General features: G+C 51.4%; 1 protein-coding gene across 1 annotated transcript; it reads right to left on the bottom strand.

The window, feature by feature from the left end:
- Positions 1 to 5: 5 nt before the first annotated feature.
- ITPKC (inositol-trisphosphate 3-kinase C) lies at positions 6 to 17,557 on the bottom strand. The gene is given in 7 exon segments (NM_001076011.1): positions 6 to 1,466; positions 4,418 to 4,489; positions 5,105 to 5,206; positions 7,413 to 7,617; positions 9,068 to 9,281; positions 11,817 to 11,916; positions 16,414 to 17,557. Coding segments are annotated over 7 exon segments (2,028 nt in total). The 5' UTR covers positions 17,545 to 17,557; the 3' UTR covers positions 6 to 1,262.

Below are 17,557 nucleotides of genomic sequence, written 5' to 3'. Positions count from 1 at the left end.
CAAAATGGACTACAGATGTGTTTATTGGGGTGTCGTCACAGGGGGAAGGCAGTGAAGCGATGTTGCCTCCTGATCCCCAGTGTGGCCCCATCAAACAACTACCTCTCTTGTATAAATAAGTATAAAGACAGTAGAAAAGGAGCAACCCTCAGCCTGGAAGACCACGCCAGAGCTTTGGCTAAGGGGGAGGGGGTGCTTCTCTTCCCCCAGCCCAGCCTGGTGGGCCAGGAACCCAAAGTTAGGAGCAGGACAGAGGGGCTCCACCCACGCCTCAGGGTGCTGGGGTCTTTTGGTTTGGACCAGGTTGCCATCCCCACCCACCCTGCACCTCAGGCCCAACCAAGCAGGGCATCTTCCCTGCAGAGGCCGGCCGGAGAAGGGGCGCTCCTGAGGAAAGTAGCTGGGTCCCGAGCCAGGCCCATGTCTGCCTGGCGTCTGAAAGCCCTTGCTGCGACCGCAGCCCTCTAGGAGGAAGGAGACAGAAGAGGGCAGGAGGAGGAAGTCCCCAGCTGAGGCTGGTGCCTGAGGGTTGAGATGGTGCTGTCACAGTGGCGGCACGGGATGTGGCTGTGGTTTCGGTCGCCAGGGGGTCAGCAGTTCTCCAGGGAGCAGGGAAGGAGCCCATGGGGCCAGGGGCGGGTAGGACGGGGTGAACCGAGCCCTGCCCAGCGGTGTCAGCCCTCAGGCCCAACCCACAGCGCCACACCCTCAGAGCCTCTGCCAGCCTAGGCGGCCCCCAGATGAAGAGTGGGGGGGGGCTGTAACTGCTGGGTGGGAGGAGAGCTGCTGCGTTTGTTCACTAATGAGGTCTGGCTCTCCCGCCCCGCCAGCAGCCAGCCCGCAGAGGGAGGGGCCGTGGTTACCGTCACTCATGTGGTGACAGGCCTGAGGTCACGCCTGTACCGTGCAAGCATGTGCACTGCGTTCTTTCAGGGCGCATGGTTTAGCTGCGGCCTCTGCATCCCCTCTTGGCTGGTCAGGGGCCCAGTCTGGTTCTGACTCAACTGCGGGCCCCAGCCAGGTCACACTGCCTCTCCGGTTCTTAACAACCTCCCATCTGGTCAAAGGGTGGGGCGGGCCCTCACCCGCATTTCCAAGGCCCTTCGGATCTTCCACGCTGGTCCTGCATGGTGTGCGATGCAACCTCTCCTATCCCTGGACTTTAGCTCCCCTGTGGCCAACCTCAGGCCCCCTCACATCTCGGGGCCCCTCCAGCCAGATGGGCGCCATCCAATAAATGAACCTGGTTGTGGACGAGCAGGTCAGCTCTGGGCCAGGCCCTGGAGCAGGCAGATCATGTTGTCCAGGCCCCAGAGGTAGCCGTCCTCGCGATTGCCTTCAACCCAGGGCAGCCTGTGGCTGAGCGTCTGGTGGTCAGGGAGGGCCACGGTCTTGCCGAAGTCAATCATCCAGACCTTGGCCAGGCCGGTGTGGTCGTGCACAAAGAGGAGGGAACTGCCTACCACCTGCAGAGGGAGAGGCAGGAGGTTAAAGGGAGGGGCAGGCACAGCCAAGGTCCCGGCCCCAGCAGACAGCTGAGAGGGTGGCTGATAGCATGGACTTTGGAGTTGGGCTGCCTGGGTTCAAGCCCCAGCTCTGTCACTTACAGGCTGCATGGCCCTGGGCAGGGGACTTTTAACTCTCCTTACCATTTACCTCGAAGACTGCTATGCATGTTATTTATAGGAAGTAATCCACATAAAACTCTTAAAAGACTTGCCTGTATAAACAAATACAAAACAGGGATTTCCCTGGTGGTCCAGTGGTTAAGAATCCGCGTTGCAATGCAGCGGACAAGGACTCGAGCAACTAAGCCTGAGTGCTGCAACTCAAGCCTGCACACTGCAACTAGAAAGAAGCCAGTGACTAGAGAAGCCCGAGAGCTGTAACTAAGACCTGACAGCTGAAATAAAAAAGTTTTTAATGTAAAACAGTGTTAGCTGTTACCCCTTTTCAAACTGGGGTACAAAATCCAATGCCTGCAGGATCCTAAATGGGTCAAAGGAGCCTGGTGGGGACTGAGGGTGTGGATAATGCCTCCTCATGGTCAGGGGCAGCAGCTACTCAGCCCCAGGGAATTGCTACTGGTGACCCGAGGCAAGTGGCTTCCTTTTTTCCAGGCTCAGTTTCCTCATCTGTAGAATGGGGATGACCTCCCTCCTTGGGATCATTGCAGCATTCCATGTTCCACAGCTCACAACCTGCCTTGTGGAGCTGGGCACACCGCCCTACGGAGATACTGGGCTGTTTTTTTCTTTTTAAATTAGAAATACAGGGCTTCCCTGGTGACTAAGTGGTAAAGAATCTGCCTGCCAATGCAGGAAACATGGGTTCGATCCCAGGTCCAGGAAGATCTCACATGCTGCGGACCAACTAAGCCGGTGCGCCGCAACTATTGAGCCTGTGCCCTAGAGCCCGGGAACCACAACCCCTGAAACACGCGCCCTAGAGCCTGTGCTCTGCAACAAGAGAAGCCACCGCAATGAGAAGCCTGCACACCGCAACCAAGGGTAGCCCCCGCTTTCTGCAACTAGAGAAAGCTCGAGCAGCAGCAGTGAAGACCCGGCACAGCCAAAAATAAATAAATAAAACTTTTTTTTTTTTAATTAGCAACACAGTCCTTCCTCTTGTCTAACTACAGGTTTGCAAGCCCCTCCCTTTTGCTAGTTGGGTTTCAAACATCAGTTCTTCCAGGGAACACAGGTGACGGGGCAGCTGAGCAGGTGGCTGCCAGGAGAGGCACCGCCGCCCAGTTCTGGATGGCTGTTGGCACATGGGGAGGAGCCCAGGACTGCCACGTCTCCTGTGGTCCAAAGGAAACTAGAAATCCCAATTTTGGTGTGAAGTCTCAGGTTTTAAATCTTGGCAACTTGTTTTTTTTTCGGATTCAGTCACCAGGCAGGTGAAACCAAACACGAGGATAGAGGAGACAGAGTCCCCAAGCCTCCTCTTTGTGCCTCGCATTGTGAAGCTCGAAGGCAGTGATGGTGATGAGGGTGACAGTCAGTGATGACATGTGACAGTGAAAACTGGCACACACTGAGGGTTTCCTGTGGGCTGGGTTTCACCTAAGTTAATCCACTTAACCTTCACTACACCCAGGAGGCAGGTGCTCCTGGTGCCCTGTCCTACAGGTCAGGAGACAGGCCTGCAGAGCCACTGCCCAGGCAGCTGGGGTTCAAACACGGCCCGCCTGACTCCCAGATGTGGCTCTTTCGGCAGTCAGTGCTAACAGGAAAAAGAGGAGAGAGGGACTTGGAACAGAGAGATGGAAGAACGTAGAGATACACCTGGTGACGTCACCACAGACTTCCTGAGATAGCCCCAGAGAGGTGACGGCTTCCAAAGAGATAGACTGTGAAAGGGCGGGAAAGGCGAGGGGGAGAGCTGCCAAAGGAGGAATGCAGGGAACAATAACTGTAAGTAGCTATGGAGAATTCCCTGGCGATGCAGTGGTTAAGAATCCGCATTCCAGATCCCACGTGCAGTGAAGCAACTAAGCCCGTGCGTGTGCAACAATGATTAAGCCTGTGCACTAGAGCCCAGGAACTGTAATGACTGAGCCCACACGCCCTAGAGCCCACACTCCGCAACGAGAGGCCACTGCAATGAGAAACCCTTGCACCACAACTAGAGAGTAGCCCCTGCTCTCCACAGCTAGAGTCCCAGTGCAGCCAAAGATAAAAAAAATAAATAAAATTATCTCCTTCAAAGAGAAAAGAATCTGCCTTCCAATGCAGGGAACTTAGGTTCAATTCATGGTCGGAGAACTAAGATTCCACATGCCACAGAGCAACTAAGCCTGAGCACCACAACAAAGATGTCTCATGCCACAGCTAAGGCCTGATACAGCCAAAAATAAAGAAAAATTATTTTAAATAATAATTATGGCTACAAAATCATCACAAGAGCTGGGAGCTCTTCTGCGCTCTGAACAGCACTCTATATTCGCTCAGGTCCACCTCAGCAGCTCCATAAGGAAGGTACTATTTTCCCTTCCTCTCCCACAAAGAAACCAAGGCCCAAGGGGGTAGGCCACATGTCCAGGGTCACATGGCAGGACCAGCCTTCACCCCAGGCTGTCTGCCTGCAGTCCGTGTTCCCAACTGTCCCCTCCCTGAAATTCCTGATGCTGCTTACCCTAAAGAAGCAAACTCCCAAACCTAGGGGAGGGGCCTCTTTTTTTTTTTTTGCCATGCCATAAGGCTTGTGGGATCTTAGTTCCCCGACTAGGGTTTGAACCCAGGCCCTGGTCAGTGAGAGTCCTCACCACTGGACCACCAGGGAATTCCCTCAGGGTCTCCTTTTATAGCTTTGGCAGGTGACTCTGTCAGCGGTTTCTCCTGAGGCCACCTGGACCCAGACACCCCCCGACACACACAGGGCCCTCTGTTCCCATGGCGGCTGGGGCTCACACCTCGTGGGTCCTGAAGAAAGGGGAGCTTTCCAGAGCTTCACGAAGTTCTTCTAGGCGTGCCACATACTTTCTCTGTGGGTGAGAGGGAAGATTTCTTGGTTAGTTCATGGACTTTGTGGGTCCTTACCCACCTTAAGATCTGACTCCATCTCATTCCCCCCAAAGGAGTGGGCAGACCCCAGCCAGGATCGGATAAGAGGAGCCATGGGGAAATGGGAGGGGGGCCAGGATTGGAGGCATCAGGGTGGCACAGATAAGAGTGTAGCTGGTAGATTACATGAATGCCCACAATTTCTAGCAGCTTTTCCTACCAAGAGGCAGACTCTTTCCCTTATAATCTAGGCTTGATCTTATGAGTTGCTTTGGTCAATAGAACCTTGTAGGAATGAAGGTGGCCATTCTGAGCTCAGTCATTGAGAGACCTTGGTTTTTCACTTGCTCTCTTGTTCTGCTGCTTCCACTGTGAGAACAAGCCCAGGCCAGCCTGCTGGGCGATCAAGCCAGGAGCTGAGACAGTGAGGCAGCCACCAGACATGACAGCAGGGCACTCCTGGACCTGCCAACCCTGACAAGGCAGTGAGCGATGCCAGCCCAGTGTCAGCTGAAGCAAACGATGGTTAACATGGGAGGAACAAGGATGTGGCGGTCCTACGCTTCTAAATCTGGGGGCATGGGTGTCCCGCTCACCAGGATTGTGTGGTTCCCGTCCACAAAATCCTCCAACACCTTTGTCACCTGCTCCAGCTTCTGCGTCTTCTTGAAGTTAGTGTTGCAGGTCCCATCGGCTTTCTGTAAGACGAGGGGTGTCATGGCTTTTCCTTCCCACACCCAACACCAAGCAGCCTCAGACACCTCTGGGGGGCAACTACCTGCCTCCAGGCTTACTTGCTGTTCAGGGGAAGCCAGCCACCTGGTCATACTCAGCCCCAGGTCATACTCCTGAGCAACCAGTCCTTCAGGTCTGACCTTGAACCCCCTGGATGAACCGGTCTAGCCAAGTGGGCTTTGGAGAGCTTTGGATCTGGCTTTGAATCATGGCTCTGATACTTCCTAACTCAGTGGCCTTGAGCAAGTCACTTCACCTGCCTCAACCTTGATTTCCTCATCTGGAAAATGGGATTGTGTTGATATCCACCTCCTAAAGCTGGTATAAGGATTAGGATCCATAGCACAGTGCTGGGCACCACTCAATAAAGTGCTCAGTCGCTCAGTCATGTCTGACTCTTTGCGACCCTGTGGACTGTAGCCCGTCAGGCTCCTCTGTTCATGGAATTTTTCAGGCAAGAATACCGGAGATGCTTTCAAATTGTGGTGCTAGAAAAAACTCTTGAGAGTCCCTTGGACTTCAAGGAGCTCAAACTAGTCAATCCTAAAGGAAATCAACCCTGAATATTCGTTAGGAAGGACCGATACTGAAGCTGAAGCTCCAATACTGTGGCCACCTGAAGTGAAGAGCCGACTCATTGGAAAAGCCCCTGATGCTGAGAAAGACTGAGGACAGGAGAAGAAGGGGGCGACAGAAGATGAGATGGTTGGATGGCATCACCAACTCAATGGACATGAGTTTAAGCAAGTTCTGGAAGATGGCGAAGGAGAGGGACGCCTAGAGTGCTGCAGTCCACAGGGTTGCAAAGAGTCGGACGTGACTTAGCGACTCAACAACTCTAGGGGATCTTCCCTACCCAGGGATCAAACCTGCGTCTCTTGCATCTCCTGCATTGCCAGGCAGATTCTTTACCACTGGGCCATCTGAGAAGCTCCCATACTACACTTGATCTTAGTCAAAAGGCAGAGAAGCAGTAAAATAAAGGAGACTAATGTTATTTGTTATGTCTGAGAGAGGTACAAAGGGCCCCCTGAGTCATCCTGCCAGGCTATGCCAGGTGCCCTGTGGGCAATGGTAACACAGAGGTAACAGCACAGGTGTAATCAGATGAGGGAGGCAGATACTGAAATAAGATCATCATAAAGGGAGATAAGATACGGGAGTGTGGGAAGTTAGAAGGAGGTGAAGAGAAGCCCTGAACTAGTAGGACAGAAATCAAGGTGGGCTTCCCAGAGGAAGTGGAATTTGGAAGGAGACTGGGAAGTAACTGAGAGTCAGTCAACCAGGGGAAGGGGGAAGAGCAGTCCTGGCACAGGAAACAGCAAGTGCAGAGGGCCTGTGGCCGGAGATAGGAGGACCCTTTCAAAGAAATGAGTACTTCACTGTGCCATCCACAGGGGCTTGTGGCACACCCACAGAGAGCTAATACACAGGGAAAAGAAAGGAAGGAAGGAAGCAGAGCGGGAGGAAAATCTCTCTCTCTGCAATGATGAGGAAAACTCTCCAGGACCATGCTATCTTTTGTAAGAAAGAGAGGAAAATGTAGGCTGCATTTGTTTGTATATAGAGGAAGAAATATAAGTAACTGATCAAGTGGTTCCCCATGAGGAGGTGTGGCGTTGCGGGGGGTGGGGGCACAGAACAGGAAGGAGAGCAACAGGGTTGGGAGAGAGATTTCCTTTACATTATTTTGACTTTCAAACTGTGGTGGATAGCTATTCACACAATTAGATTTAATTTACAAAAAAGAAAAGAAGAAGAAGAAAAAAGAGAAAACTTTTCTGCATAAGAAGGAAAAAGCCCATCCAGCTGCTGTGTCAGAAGATGGATCAGAGTGGGTGGGTCCAGCATCTGGGAGCCCAGGGCAGCTGGGGTAGGAGAAGATGGGGCTGGACTCAGACAGGGCCTCGGGGAGGGGGAAAGAAGGTGGAATCAAGAGACTTTCAGGCAGGTGGATAAACAAAACTTGGTCTGTGGCAGACATGGCAGGAACAGGGAAGCGGACCTCTCCCAGCCTGTTTTTCCATCCTCTGCAGTCTCCTGCTCGCTCTCCAAATCTGGCATCTTTCCAGTTTTTTCTGACACCCTAGTTGGTTGGTTTTTCTGTCACTCTGTCTCAGACCTAGCTCTTAGCCCTCCGGAAACAGGCCAGCAGCTCCTGGGCCTCACCTTGATGCCCTCGATCCGGAAGCCCAGGGTGGAGGTTGAGCTCACGGTCTCCCTCCACTGCATGTAGCGGGGCTTGGTGACCGCACACTGGGCATGCTCCTCGGGGGTGGGGGCCCCGGGGTCCACAGCCACCATCTTCTCATACATGTCCTTCCGGGGCCGGGGCCGTTCTCGCGCCTTCACCAGCTCCTCCTCCAGGTAGGTCCTGGGACACAAAGGATGTAACAAGGGAAACTATGAAGAACAAAGCTGGAGGACTTTTACTCCCTGATATCAAGGAGTGTTATAAAACTATAGTATGGCACAAGAATAGACAAACAGATCAGTGAACTGGGACAGAGTCCACAAACAGACACACAAGTACATTCACCTGATTTATGACAAGGAAGGCACTGCAATTCAATGGGGAAGGAGCAGTCTTTTCAATCAATGATACTGGGTCAACAAGATATCCATACGGAAAGGGAAAATGAACCTCGATCCCTGCCTCACACCATATATAAAAATTACATCTAGATGGATTGCAGATCTAAATGTGAAAGTTAAAACTAAGCTTGTAGGGGTTTCCCTGGTACCTCAGTGGTAAAGAATCTGTCTGCCAATGCAGGAGACACAGGTTTGATCCCTGGTCCAGGAAGATCCCACATGCCACAGAGCAACTAAGCCCATATGCCACAACTATTGAACCTGTGCTCTAGAGCCCAGGAACCATAACTGCTACTGAGCCTGCACACCCTAGAGCGCGTGCTCTGCAACAAAGAGAAGCCACTGCAATGGGAAGCCTGTGCACCACAACTAGAGAGTAGCCCCTACTCGCTGCACCTGGAGAAAAGCCCTCGTGGCAACAAAGACCCAGCACAGTCAAAAATAAGTAAATAATTAAAAAAAAAAAAAACCTGTAGAAGAAAACACAGGAGATCACTGTGATCTTAAAGTAGGCAGATTTCTTTAAAAGCTACTAACCATAATGAAATAAATTGATAAACTGTACTACATTAAAAGTACTTCTGTTTATCAAAAGACATGAAGAGAGTGAAATGGGAGACCTGGAGAGAGAGAGAATGGTTTGTGTGTGTGTGTGTGTGTGTGTATGTGTTTGTATCTCCAGCAAAGGACGTGTATCCAAAATACAAATCTTTATAACAGTAAGAGAGCCCAGTCAAAAAATGAGCAAAATGAAATAGTAAAATGGGCAGTTTTCAAAAGAGGATATCCAAATGGCTAATCAATGCTTAATTTCTTTGGTCATCAGAGAAATAGAAATTAAAACAATAAAGAGATACCCACCAAGATAGCTAAAAGTAGTAAAACAGGTAATACAAAGCCTTGATGACAAGATAGAACAACTGGAACTCTCATACACTGCTGATGGGGAAGGATGCTAGTACAACCACTTTGAAGATTGGCTTAAGACTTCCCTGGTGGTCCAGTGAATAAGATTCTGTGCTCCCAGTGCTGGGGGCCCAGTTTGATCCCTGGTTAGGGAACTAAATCCCACATGCCACAACTAAAGATCCCACATGCCACAAGCTGGACCTGGTACAGCGAAATAAATAATTAAGTATTGTTTAAAAAGAAGAAGATAGGTTTGGTGCTATTTTCAAAAATGTCCACCCAACCCTTTGCCTCTGCCCCATGGCTGCCCCTGAACCTACCTGCTGCCCATCTTGCAGTCCATGATGGAGGGGTTCTCAAAGTCTGCCAGCAGATCTTCCATCTGGTTAAAGGTCTGGCCATCCCGCTGCACTACGCCATAGTAGGCTGGCACAAAAGGCCGCAGGGGGTCACGCATCAGCTGCTCCAGGCTGCGCTGCTCATACTGACAGAAACGCTTCAGAATCCAACCATCTTCTCCTGCCTGAAAGTTCCCTGTGAGCAGCCATCAACAAGAGGGTCAGAAACTGAATGAGCCACTTCCCCGTGTGTCTCAGATCCTGGCCACCATCATCTTGCCTGACCCATCTGCAATACTTTCTCTCCCTCCCTGCAGCTCTCAAAATCTTGGCCAGGGGAATGTATTTGAATCAGTTCTAATGAGGTGGATGAACCTAGAGCCTATTATATTGAAGTAAGTCAGAAAGAGAAGTATAAATATTGTATACTGATACATATATATGGAATCTAAAAAGATGGATTTATTTTCAGGGAGGCAATGGAGAAACAGACATAGAGAATGGATCTATGGACATGGAGGGAGGGGAGAGGGTGAGATGTATCCAGAGAGTAACATGGAAACTTACAATACCATATGGAAATAGCCAATTCCCATAGCCAATGGGAATTTGCTGTAGGATTCAGGGAACTCAAACAGGTGCTCTATGACAATCTAAAAGGGTGGAATGGGTAGGGAGATGGGAGTTTGGGGAGGGAGGGGACATGGGTGTACCTATGGCTGATTCTTGTTAATGTATGACAGAAAACCACAAAATACTGTAAAGCAATTATCCTTCAATTAAAAAAAAATCTTGGCCACAGTTGGTGAAGGAAGGGCCTAGTTCTGCATTTTTGTTTAAACAGAGTCAGATTCCCAGCAGACTATGTTCTCATTTGTTTTGTAATTTTGGATTATGAGCTCACGATCAGCAGTGAGAACTTTTGTGACAGCTGAGTCAAGAGCATGACTCTCCAGAGCTGATATGCATTTGCTTCAGCCTGGAGTCCCAGAGCGCTAACAAAACGGACCTTGTTAATTCACAAATCTGGCATTTCCTGGGCCGTGCAGAGAGTGTAGATTAGAATGACAGATAGTATTTTCAGATTATATTTTCCAAAATGTCTGTAACGGTAATCACGAACCCTTCTCCTGGGGTATTTGTTTTGTTTTCATCATATATATATGATGAGTAAAGAGTAGCTCATGTCCACACACTCTTCTAGAATTTTGCCACTCCAATCAAGAAGTGGAATCTAATTCTTTAATCCTTTTCCCCTTGATTCTGACAGAATCTTGCTTCTTATGGCAGAAGCAACACTATGACTTCAGAGTCTGAGACGCAGCCTCCACTTTGTTATCACAGACCCTTGCCTTTCAGTCCTGAGCTACCAAGTAAGAAATCTGACTGCTGAGGCACCATACTGTGAAGAAGCCCAAGCAGCCACACTGAGAAGTCACACATGGGCTTTCCAGCTGGCAGCCCCAACGGAGAACCAGCCAACAGCCAGCATCAACTGCCTGGTGTGTGAATGAGTGAATCTCCAAAGGTTTCCAGCCTGCAGCCTTCAACTGTCCTAGCTGAATTCCCAGGTATCATGACGCAGCAATAAGCCATCCCGGCTATGCTCTGTCTGAATTCCTGACCCAAAACTTATGAGTGTAATAATATGGTTGTTTTATTCCACTAAGTTGTTTGTTTGTTTTTTTAACCACTAAGTTTTGAATTTTCTATTTTCTGTTTTTTTTAACTCAGCAATAGTAACTAGGATACATACAGATGGCAGGCCTGTGTTGACAGTTTTGGTGGTGGGGGGCGGGGGGGACTTTGCCTTTCTCTGACTCAGATCTGAGGATGAACAGGAAGATAAGTTCCCTTCCCTTTGCTCATAGGAACAATTTGTCTAGTCTAGCCCACTGCCAGTTTTTGTAAAAAGAAGGAAAAAAAAAAGCTTTATTGGAACACATTATCTATGTCTGCTTATATGTTGCAAAAACAGAGTTGAGTACTTTACATTTATTATCTAGCCCTTGACCAAAAATGCTAGATGCTTGGCCTCATGCTACTATGTGCTTAAGACACCATGCTAAGTCCTGGGGGGGGGGAAAACATTAAAGCTGTTGTTTGTTGTTGTTTAGCCACTAAATTGAGTCCAACTCTTTTCGACCCCATGGACTGTAGCCCGCCAGGCTCCTCTGTCCATGGGATTTCCCAGGCAAGAATACTGAAATGGCTTGCTATTTCCTTCTCCAAAGGATCTTCCCTACCCAGGAATCGAATCCCCATCTTTTGCATCAGCAGGTGGGTTCCTTACCACTGAGCCAACAGGGAAGCCCCATAGCTGTTGTTTCCTGGGGGCCTACTCTGCTCCAGACACAGGATGGGGACAGGGACTGGGAGCTGCCATTTAGGAGGGGTAGGGCCCCAGTGAGGGAAAGTAACTTGCCCAGGGCCATCCACAAATAAAGAGCAGAATTCGGATTCAAGCTCAGGCCCCTCTGTCTCCGTGGTCAAGGTTTGCCCCCCACCACCCTGACACCATTCTAACAGGACACAGCCCTCTACCCTGAGGTGCGAATGGCCCGGCCCAGCCTAAGCATGCGCCGCAACGGCTCCAGGAGCTGGAGACTGCCACGTAGCCCATTTTACAGATGGGGACCTAAAGGACAAACAGCGGTTCCTTCCCCCGCTCCAGGCATCTCTGCCCAGATCGGGCTGCCCCCCAGCCACCCTTCTCCCCGCCCGCTCTCACCAGAGTGTCCAGACAGCTGGACCCAAGGGTAGTGTTTTCGGAAGGAGACCACAAAGGGCGAATACTTCAGAACTGTCTTCAGCTTCTTCCACGGCTTGTTCTGTGTGGGGCAGAGAGGGTGGGGTCAGGGTTGAGGCCAGGAAGGGAGGATGAGGCGAGTGCCCTGAGAGGGAACCAAGGGGCAAGCCTGGGGTCTTTCCAAGGGCCAGTGGGGCTTCCTGGGATCGCTGGGCTTAAGCTCATTGGGGTGAGCAAAGCTCACTTACTTTAGTAATCATGAGCACCCTCCAAAGCCTCAGCAAAGGTGAGAAGAGTCCCTTTCCATTTATCTCAGTGTCATCACTTCTTTTTTTGGCTGCACAGCGTAAGGGATCTCCCCCAGTCAGGGATCGAACCCTATATCGGGAGCACAGAGTCTTAACCACTGGACCACCAGGGAAGTCCCTCAGTGTGATCACTTTCTATCTGTGTCTCTCTGTCCTTCTCAAAGAAGTAAAGATAGGCTAGGTTTTGTAGTCACCAGTAACACCCTACATCTTTCCATGACATACACACACCAAAAGTGGGGAAGCCTGCTGTTCCTGAATGAAGTCAGATCTTCCAGGGAAAATGATAAAGGAGTTGATGGATAGAGGCGGAACAACAGAGAGAGAGAAATAGAGACAGGGGGCAAAGTGATGACTGGGACAAAGATAGAGACTGTGGTGGCCCTAACAGCTGCTCACCAAAGACCTCAGGCTTGTCTCCCTGCCAGGAATACCCCTGCCCTCTCAAACTTAGCTTTGGCCAATGAAATGTAAGTGGAAGTGTTACTTTTAGATGGAGTCTTAAAGCCAGTGAGTGACTCCATGTTCGTTTTCCTATTAAAGAAGGGGGGGGGGGGGGCAGGGCACTGTGGCAAGAGAAACAGCAGCTGAGTGAAGACAGCATGGAGCAGGGGCCCCTCGCCTCACCCATCACTTCTGAGGGCCCATGTTCAATCCCTGGTCAGGGAACTAAGATCGCACAGGCAGCACAGCCTAACGAGAAGAAAAATCCTTCCTTGCTTCAAGTCATTAAGTTTGGGCGCTGTTTGTTACTACAGCAATCCTGACCTCTTCCCACTGACACAGAGTTACCAGAAGAGAAAGAAACAGAGAAACAGAATGGGAGACAGGGTAATGACAGAGAAAGAAAATGAAACATAGATGCAGAGAAAAGGTGGCAGCAAATAAAACAGAGAAGCCAACAGAAAACAAGGATTCAGTTGTATCCTGTTGACTCAACCAAGAGCATCTGCACACACACACCCATGTGTGTACACACACACACATGCATGCACACATGCATGCTAAGTCACTTCAGTCCTGTCCGACTCTGTGTGACCCTGTAGACTGTAGCCCACCAGGCTCCTCTGTCCATGAGATTTCCCAGGCAAGAATACTGGAGTGGGTTGCCATGCCCTCCAGGGGATCTTCCTGACCCAGGAACCAAACTCGAATCTCTTACGTCTCCTGCATTGGCAGGTGGGTTCTTTACACTAGTGTGCATGCACACACACACACAAATACCTTCTCTGCTCCAAGCACATACCAAACTCTTAGCAAGGATTGGGAAAATGAGTTGTATCCAGAGAAAAAAACCTACATGGCTCATCTCCCTCCACTGAGGGTCAAAGTCATGTTGTCTCCTATACCCTGAAAACCCCGTTACCTAGCAGACATCTAATGGATGGTGGGAAGGTCAAACACAGACCAGAGAGTTGGACTGCAGGACTCAGGAAAGGTTCTCCCCTCCCCTCTCCAGCTGCCAGCCATGGAGAGGAGATGATGAATGAAGGTTCCTGTTTACTAAGCACCTGGAACAATCTAGGCACAATGACAAAGGCTCAGTGTGGCATAACCCACCTAATCCTAAAAACACCATCCCAGGACGATTGTTGACTGTATTACAGGGGTGGAAAGACTCAGAGGGGTGAAGTCACCTGCCTAAATCACACAGTGTACTGTTGGGGTTCTATCTCTGGTCTGCCTCCACTGCCCTGGGGTTATCCACCACAGCCCTGCCAGATTACAAGCCTTGACTGAGAGCAGAACTGAGGTTGCCATGGTTACAAGCATGTCCCCAGTCATGGCCTGACACAGAATAAGTGCTCCAAAAATATAGTTTGGGTTGAAGGAAGTTGACTGAGAGTGTGTTTTTCTTTCTTTCTTTTAATCATAAGCAGATTCAGTATCTTCTTTATCTCTTTTTTCTTAGATCTGATGGTTAATCTGGGCTGTCTCAGATTTCATCATGCCCTTAGCTCACATGTCCCCCGCTCCCCACCGCCCCAGTCCAGGAAGCCCCTCTTTGATACCCTAGGTCTGGCCAGTCACCTTCTCTGGACTCCCACAACCCGGTGGGCTTCCCCCATCCCAGCCCTGACCCCTCCGAGCTGTCACTGCCTGTGATGGGTCTGTCTCCTCCCAGTGACCTGGGAGCTCCATGCAGGCAGGATGTGTTCCCGGCAAAGCCAACATGGAGCCAAACACATAGCAGGGACTTGGGGACTGTCTGTTGCCTGATTAGAAGGATGCATGTGAGAAGGAAGGAAGGGGGGAGGAAAGGAAGAAAGTAGCTGGGTCTTTAAGGTCAGATGGGATTTCAAAACGAAGGGGGCAGGAAGTGAGGGGTATTCTGGGCAGTGGGAATGGCTTGAGCAACAATCGGAGGCAGGATGGCAGCAGTGTGTTCGGGGAACAGCACGTACTTAGGCTCCGTTGCAACAGCAGAAGGGGTCAGGAGGGGAGAAGGGAAGCTGAACAGAGGAAGGAGCCTGGAGACAGGAAGCTCTGAACTCAGGACCAAACTCCTGGTCACTATCAAGAAAGCCCTGGGGAACCACGGAAGACTCTGGAGCTGGGCACCTTCAAATATTAGTCACAGCTGGGCCCTGGAGACAAATTCTAGAGGATGAGGAAACACTGAAGACAGAAAGGCTCAGAGGAAGGCAGATGAGGAGGGATGGATCCACACATTATAGGGGTGAAAATGCCTGGGTTTTCAACTCAGTCAGAACTGAGTTAGAATCTAGGCTCCGACTGGACAAGGCCAACTCTAAGCAAGTGATCTCACCTCTCCAGGCCTTAGTGTCCCCTCTGTAAAATGGAGATAATAATCCCAAACTTACAGTGCTGTTATAAAGATTCAACGAGTTAATAATACACAGCACTCAGAAAAAGTGCCTAGCGTTCAGTAAAAGTTGGAATCTGTGTCTTCCAAGGTCTGTGACTTTGGATGAGTCTCTGTGCTTCAGTCTCCTCATCTGTAAAATGGAGATAATAGAATCTTCCTCATAGGGCTGCTGTGAAGTTTAAATGTGTTGATACAAGCCAAGAGTTCAGCACAGGGACTTCCCTGGCGGACCAGTGGTTTGGACTCTGCACTCCCAATGCAAGGGGAGCAGGTTTGATCCCTGATTGAGGAGCTTAAATCCCTTGTGCAGCAAGCTGCAACCAAAAAATAAATAAATCAACAAAAGAGCTTGGCACAGGGCTTGGCATAAGTGAGTGAGAGCTGTTGCTTTCCTTTTTTTTTTTTTGAGAGTTTTTTTTTTTTTTTTCCCTTCATTCACTCCAGCTCAGCTGCTCTGAGATGCCAAGGAGGTGAGGGAATAGGGAGAGGGAACAGCAACAGCAGAGCCTCAGAGGGTCAGTGCAGGCAGGCTGGGGCAGGTCTATCTGTTACACCTGCGGCCACATGTGTGAGCATGTTCAGAGAGCAAAGCATGTGGGGTGAGTGGGGCTCAGGGCAGACTCCAGCCAGGGGCCCCAGGACAATGGGAGGCTCCAGCAGACTGACCCATGGGAGGCTCTCATACCTGCACTGACCCTCCCTCCCTGAACCTGCCCTGCCAGCCCTCCTGATTCACCAGCAGAGAACCGCACCCAAGCTGAGGATAGAGGATGTAAACAAGAGATTGCAGGAGCACCCTGGGGATCTGGGGGTAATGCAGTGGGGAGATGGGAGAGTCCTTGGCTGGGGTCCCTTAGCGTTTGGGGTTCACACAGCCCTTTGAGAATGATAAAAAAAAAAAAATACTGGGTGCTTGCTCCCTACAGAAGTGAATGAGCTTAGAGTGTTGAAGACTGATGATCCCTTAAGGCAACTACGGGCCCCAGACTAAGCAGAGTGGGGTAGAAAGTGCACCCTTTCTGTCTCCCTAAACTAGTATGCTTTAAAGTCTGGGCGGGGTGGGGGGGCGGGGGCGGTCACAGACTGTCCAGAGGATCCAACAGAAGTCACAGACCCTTGCTGCAAAAGCATGTGTATATACTCACAGGACTCACGCAACTTTTAGGGGTTCCTGGGTGCCATGAAGTTGACCAGCAGCCATCCATTTTAGACCCCAGGACTGGAGGCGGGGGAAAGGAGAGAATGAAGAGGAGGGCGCCTGGAGAGCTAGGAACCCTGCTGTCAGAGGGAAGAGGTTGGTGGATGGAAGAGGTGCCTGGAGATAAAACTGCTGGTGGAGTTCTAGAGAACTTCTCAAAGGAAAGGCGGGGGTGGGAGAGTTGGGGGGTGGGCTATGGGGTCTGTGGGGGTCTGGCTCAAGGGTGCAATGGGTCCCACTCACCCCAGATCTGTCCTCGGGGTCGCTGGCACCTCCGCCCCCAGCCACCACGTCATCCTCAGACTCGTCGAAAGAGGAGGCAGAGGAGAAGCCACCACTGCCCGCCTCAAGCTGGGAGGGGGGTCCCCCTGGTCGAGCCTCAGGCTCAGGGGTCTCCGGAGTGATAATGAGGCGGGGCACAGGGGTCAGGGTGCTACCCTCCAGGTGAGAGTACAGGTGAGTCACCAACTCCCTGTGTTCTGGTTCTTCTAATGAGTCATCTTGGTTGGGCTCCCCCAAAAGGCAGTCTGTCCTAGGCTCCGTCTGGGATCCGTCAGTGCCGGGCTGTGACCACAATCCATCGGTATCTTGTGTTGGGAAACCACCGGGGTCAAGCTGCTTCCAGGCTGTTTCAGTGTCCTGTTGTATCTGGGAGCCATCAGTGTGCAGCTCCGTCCAGGAGTCTTCGGTACCTTTTTGCGTCCTGGAGCCCTCGGTAAACGGTTGTTTCCAAGAGCTGTCAGCACTGCGCTCTGTTGAGAGAGGGACCCCCTCTGGCTGGGTCCGGACGCTTGACCTGTTCTGGGTGCAGAGGTTATCAGCCCTGGGCTTGGCCCTCTCTGACTGGGTCTGTGACCCATATTTTTCTAGTTCTGTCCAGGGCCCGTCAACCCCTGGCTGTGCCCAGAGGTTAGTCCTCTGGGGCTGAGACTGGAGGTCAGTCCTGTGTGGATCAGCCCAAAAGCCATCTGTCCCAGTCTCTGTCCAGTCACCGGCTGTCTCCAGCTCTGACCAGTGGCTGCTCCCTCCTAGATGTGTCCGGAGAATGGACTTGCCTGGCTCCGTCGTTGGGTTGGGCCGCTCGGTCTCCGCTCCGAGGCCAGCTGCTTCAGGCTCAGCCCGTCCGTCGGCCCCCGACTCAAGCCCGAGGCTGGCCCTCTCGGGCTCGGTGTGGCGGTTGGACTCCTCGGTTCGGGCCCGGGGCCCGCCCCCTTCCGGCCGCCCCACCGGGCCCCCTGCTCCGGGCCCAGGTCGTTGCTGCCCTGGCTGCCGCCGCCGCCCCCCTCGCGGCGCCGCCAGTCCCATGCGGGCTGCCGCCGGCAGCGCCTGGGCCTCCGCCTCGCTCAGGCTTCCCCGGCACGGGCAGCGCCTCATGCCCGTTCGCAAG

Source organism: Bos taurus, chromosome 18 (assembly GCF_002263795.3).
Source record: "Bos taurus isolate L1 Dominette 01449 registration number 42190680 breed Hereford chromosome 18, ARS-UCD2.0, whole genome shotgun sequence".
Lineage (NCBI taxonomy): Eukaryota > Metazoa > Chordata > Mammalia > Artiodactyla > Bovidae > Bos > Bos taurus.
This window is presented reverse-complemented; position numbering and strand designations above follow the sequence as displayed.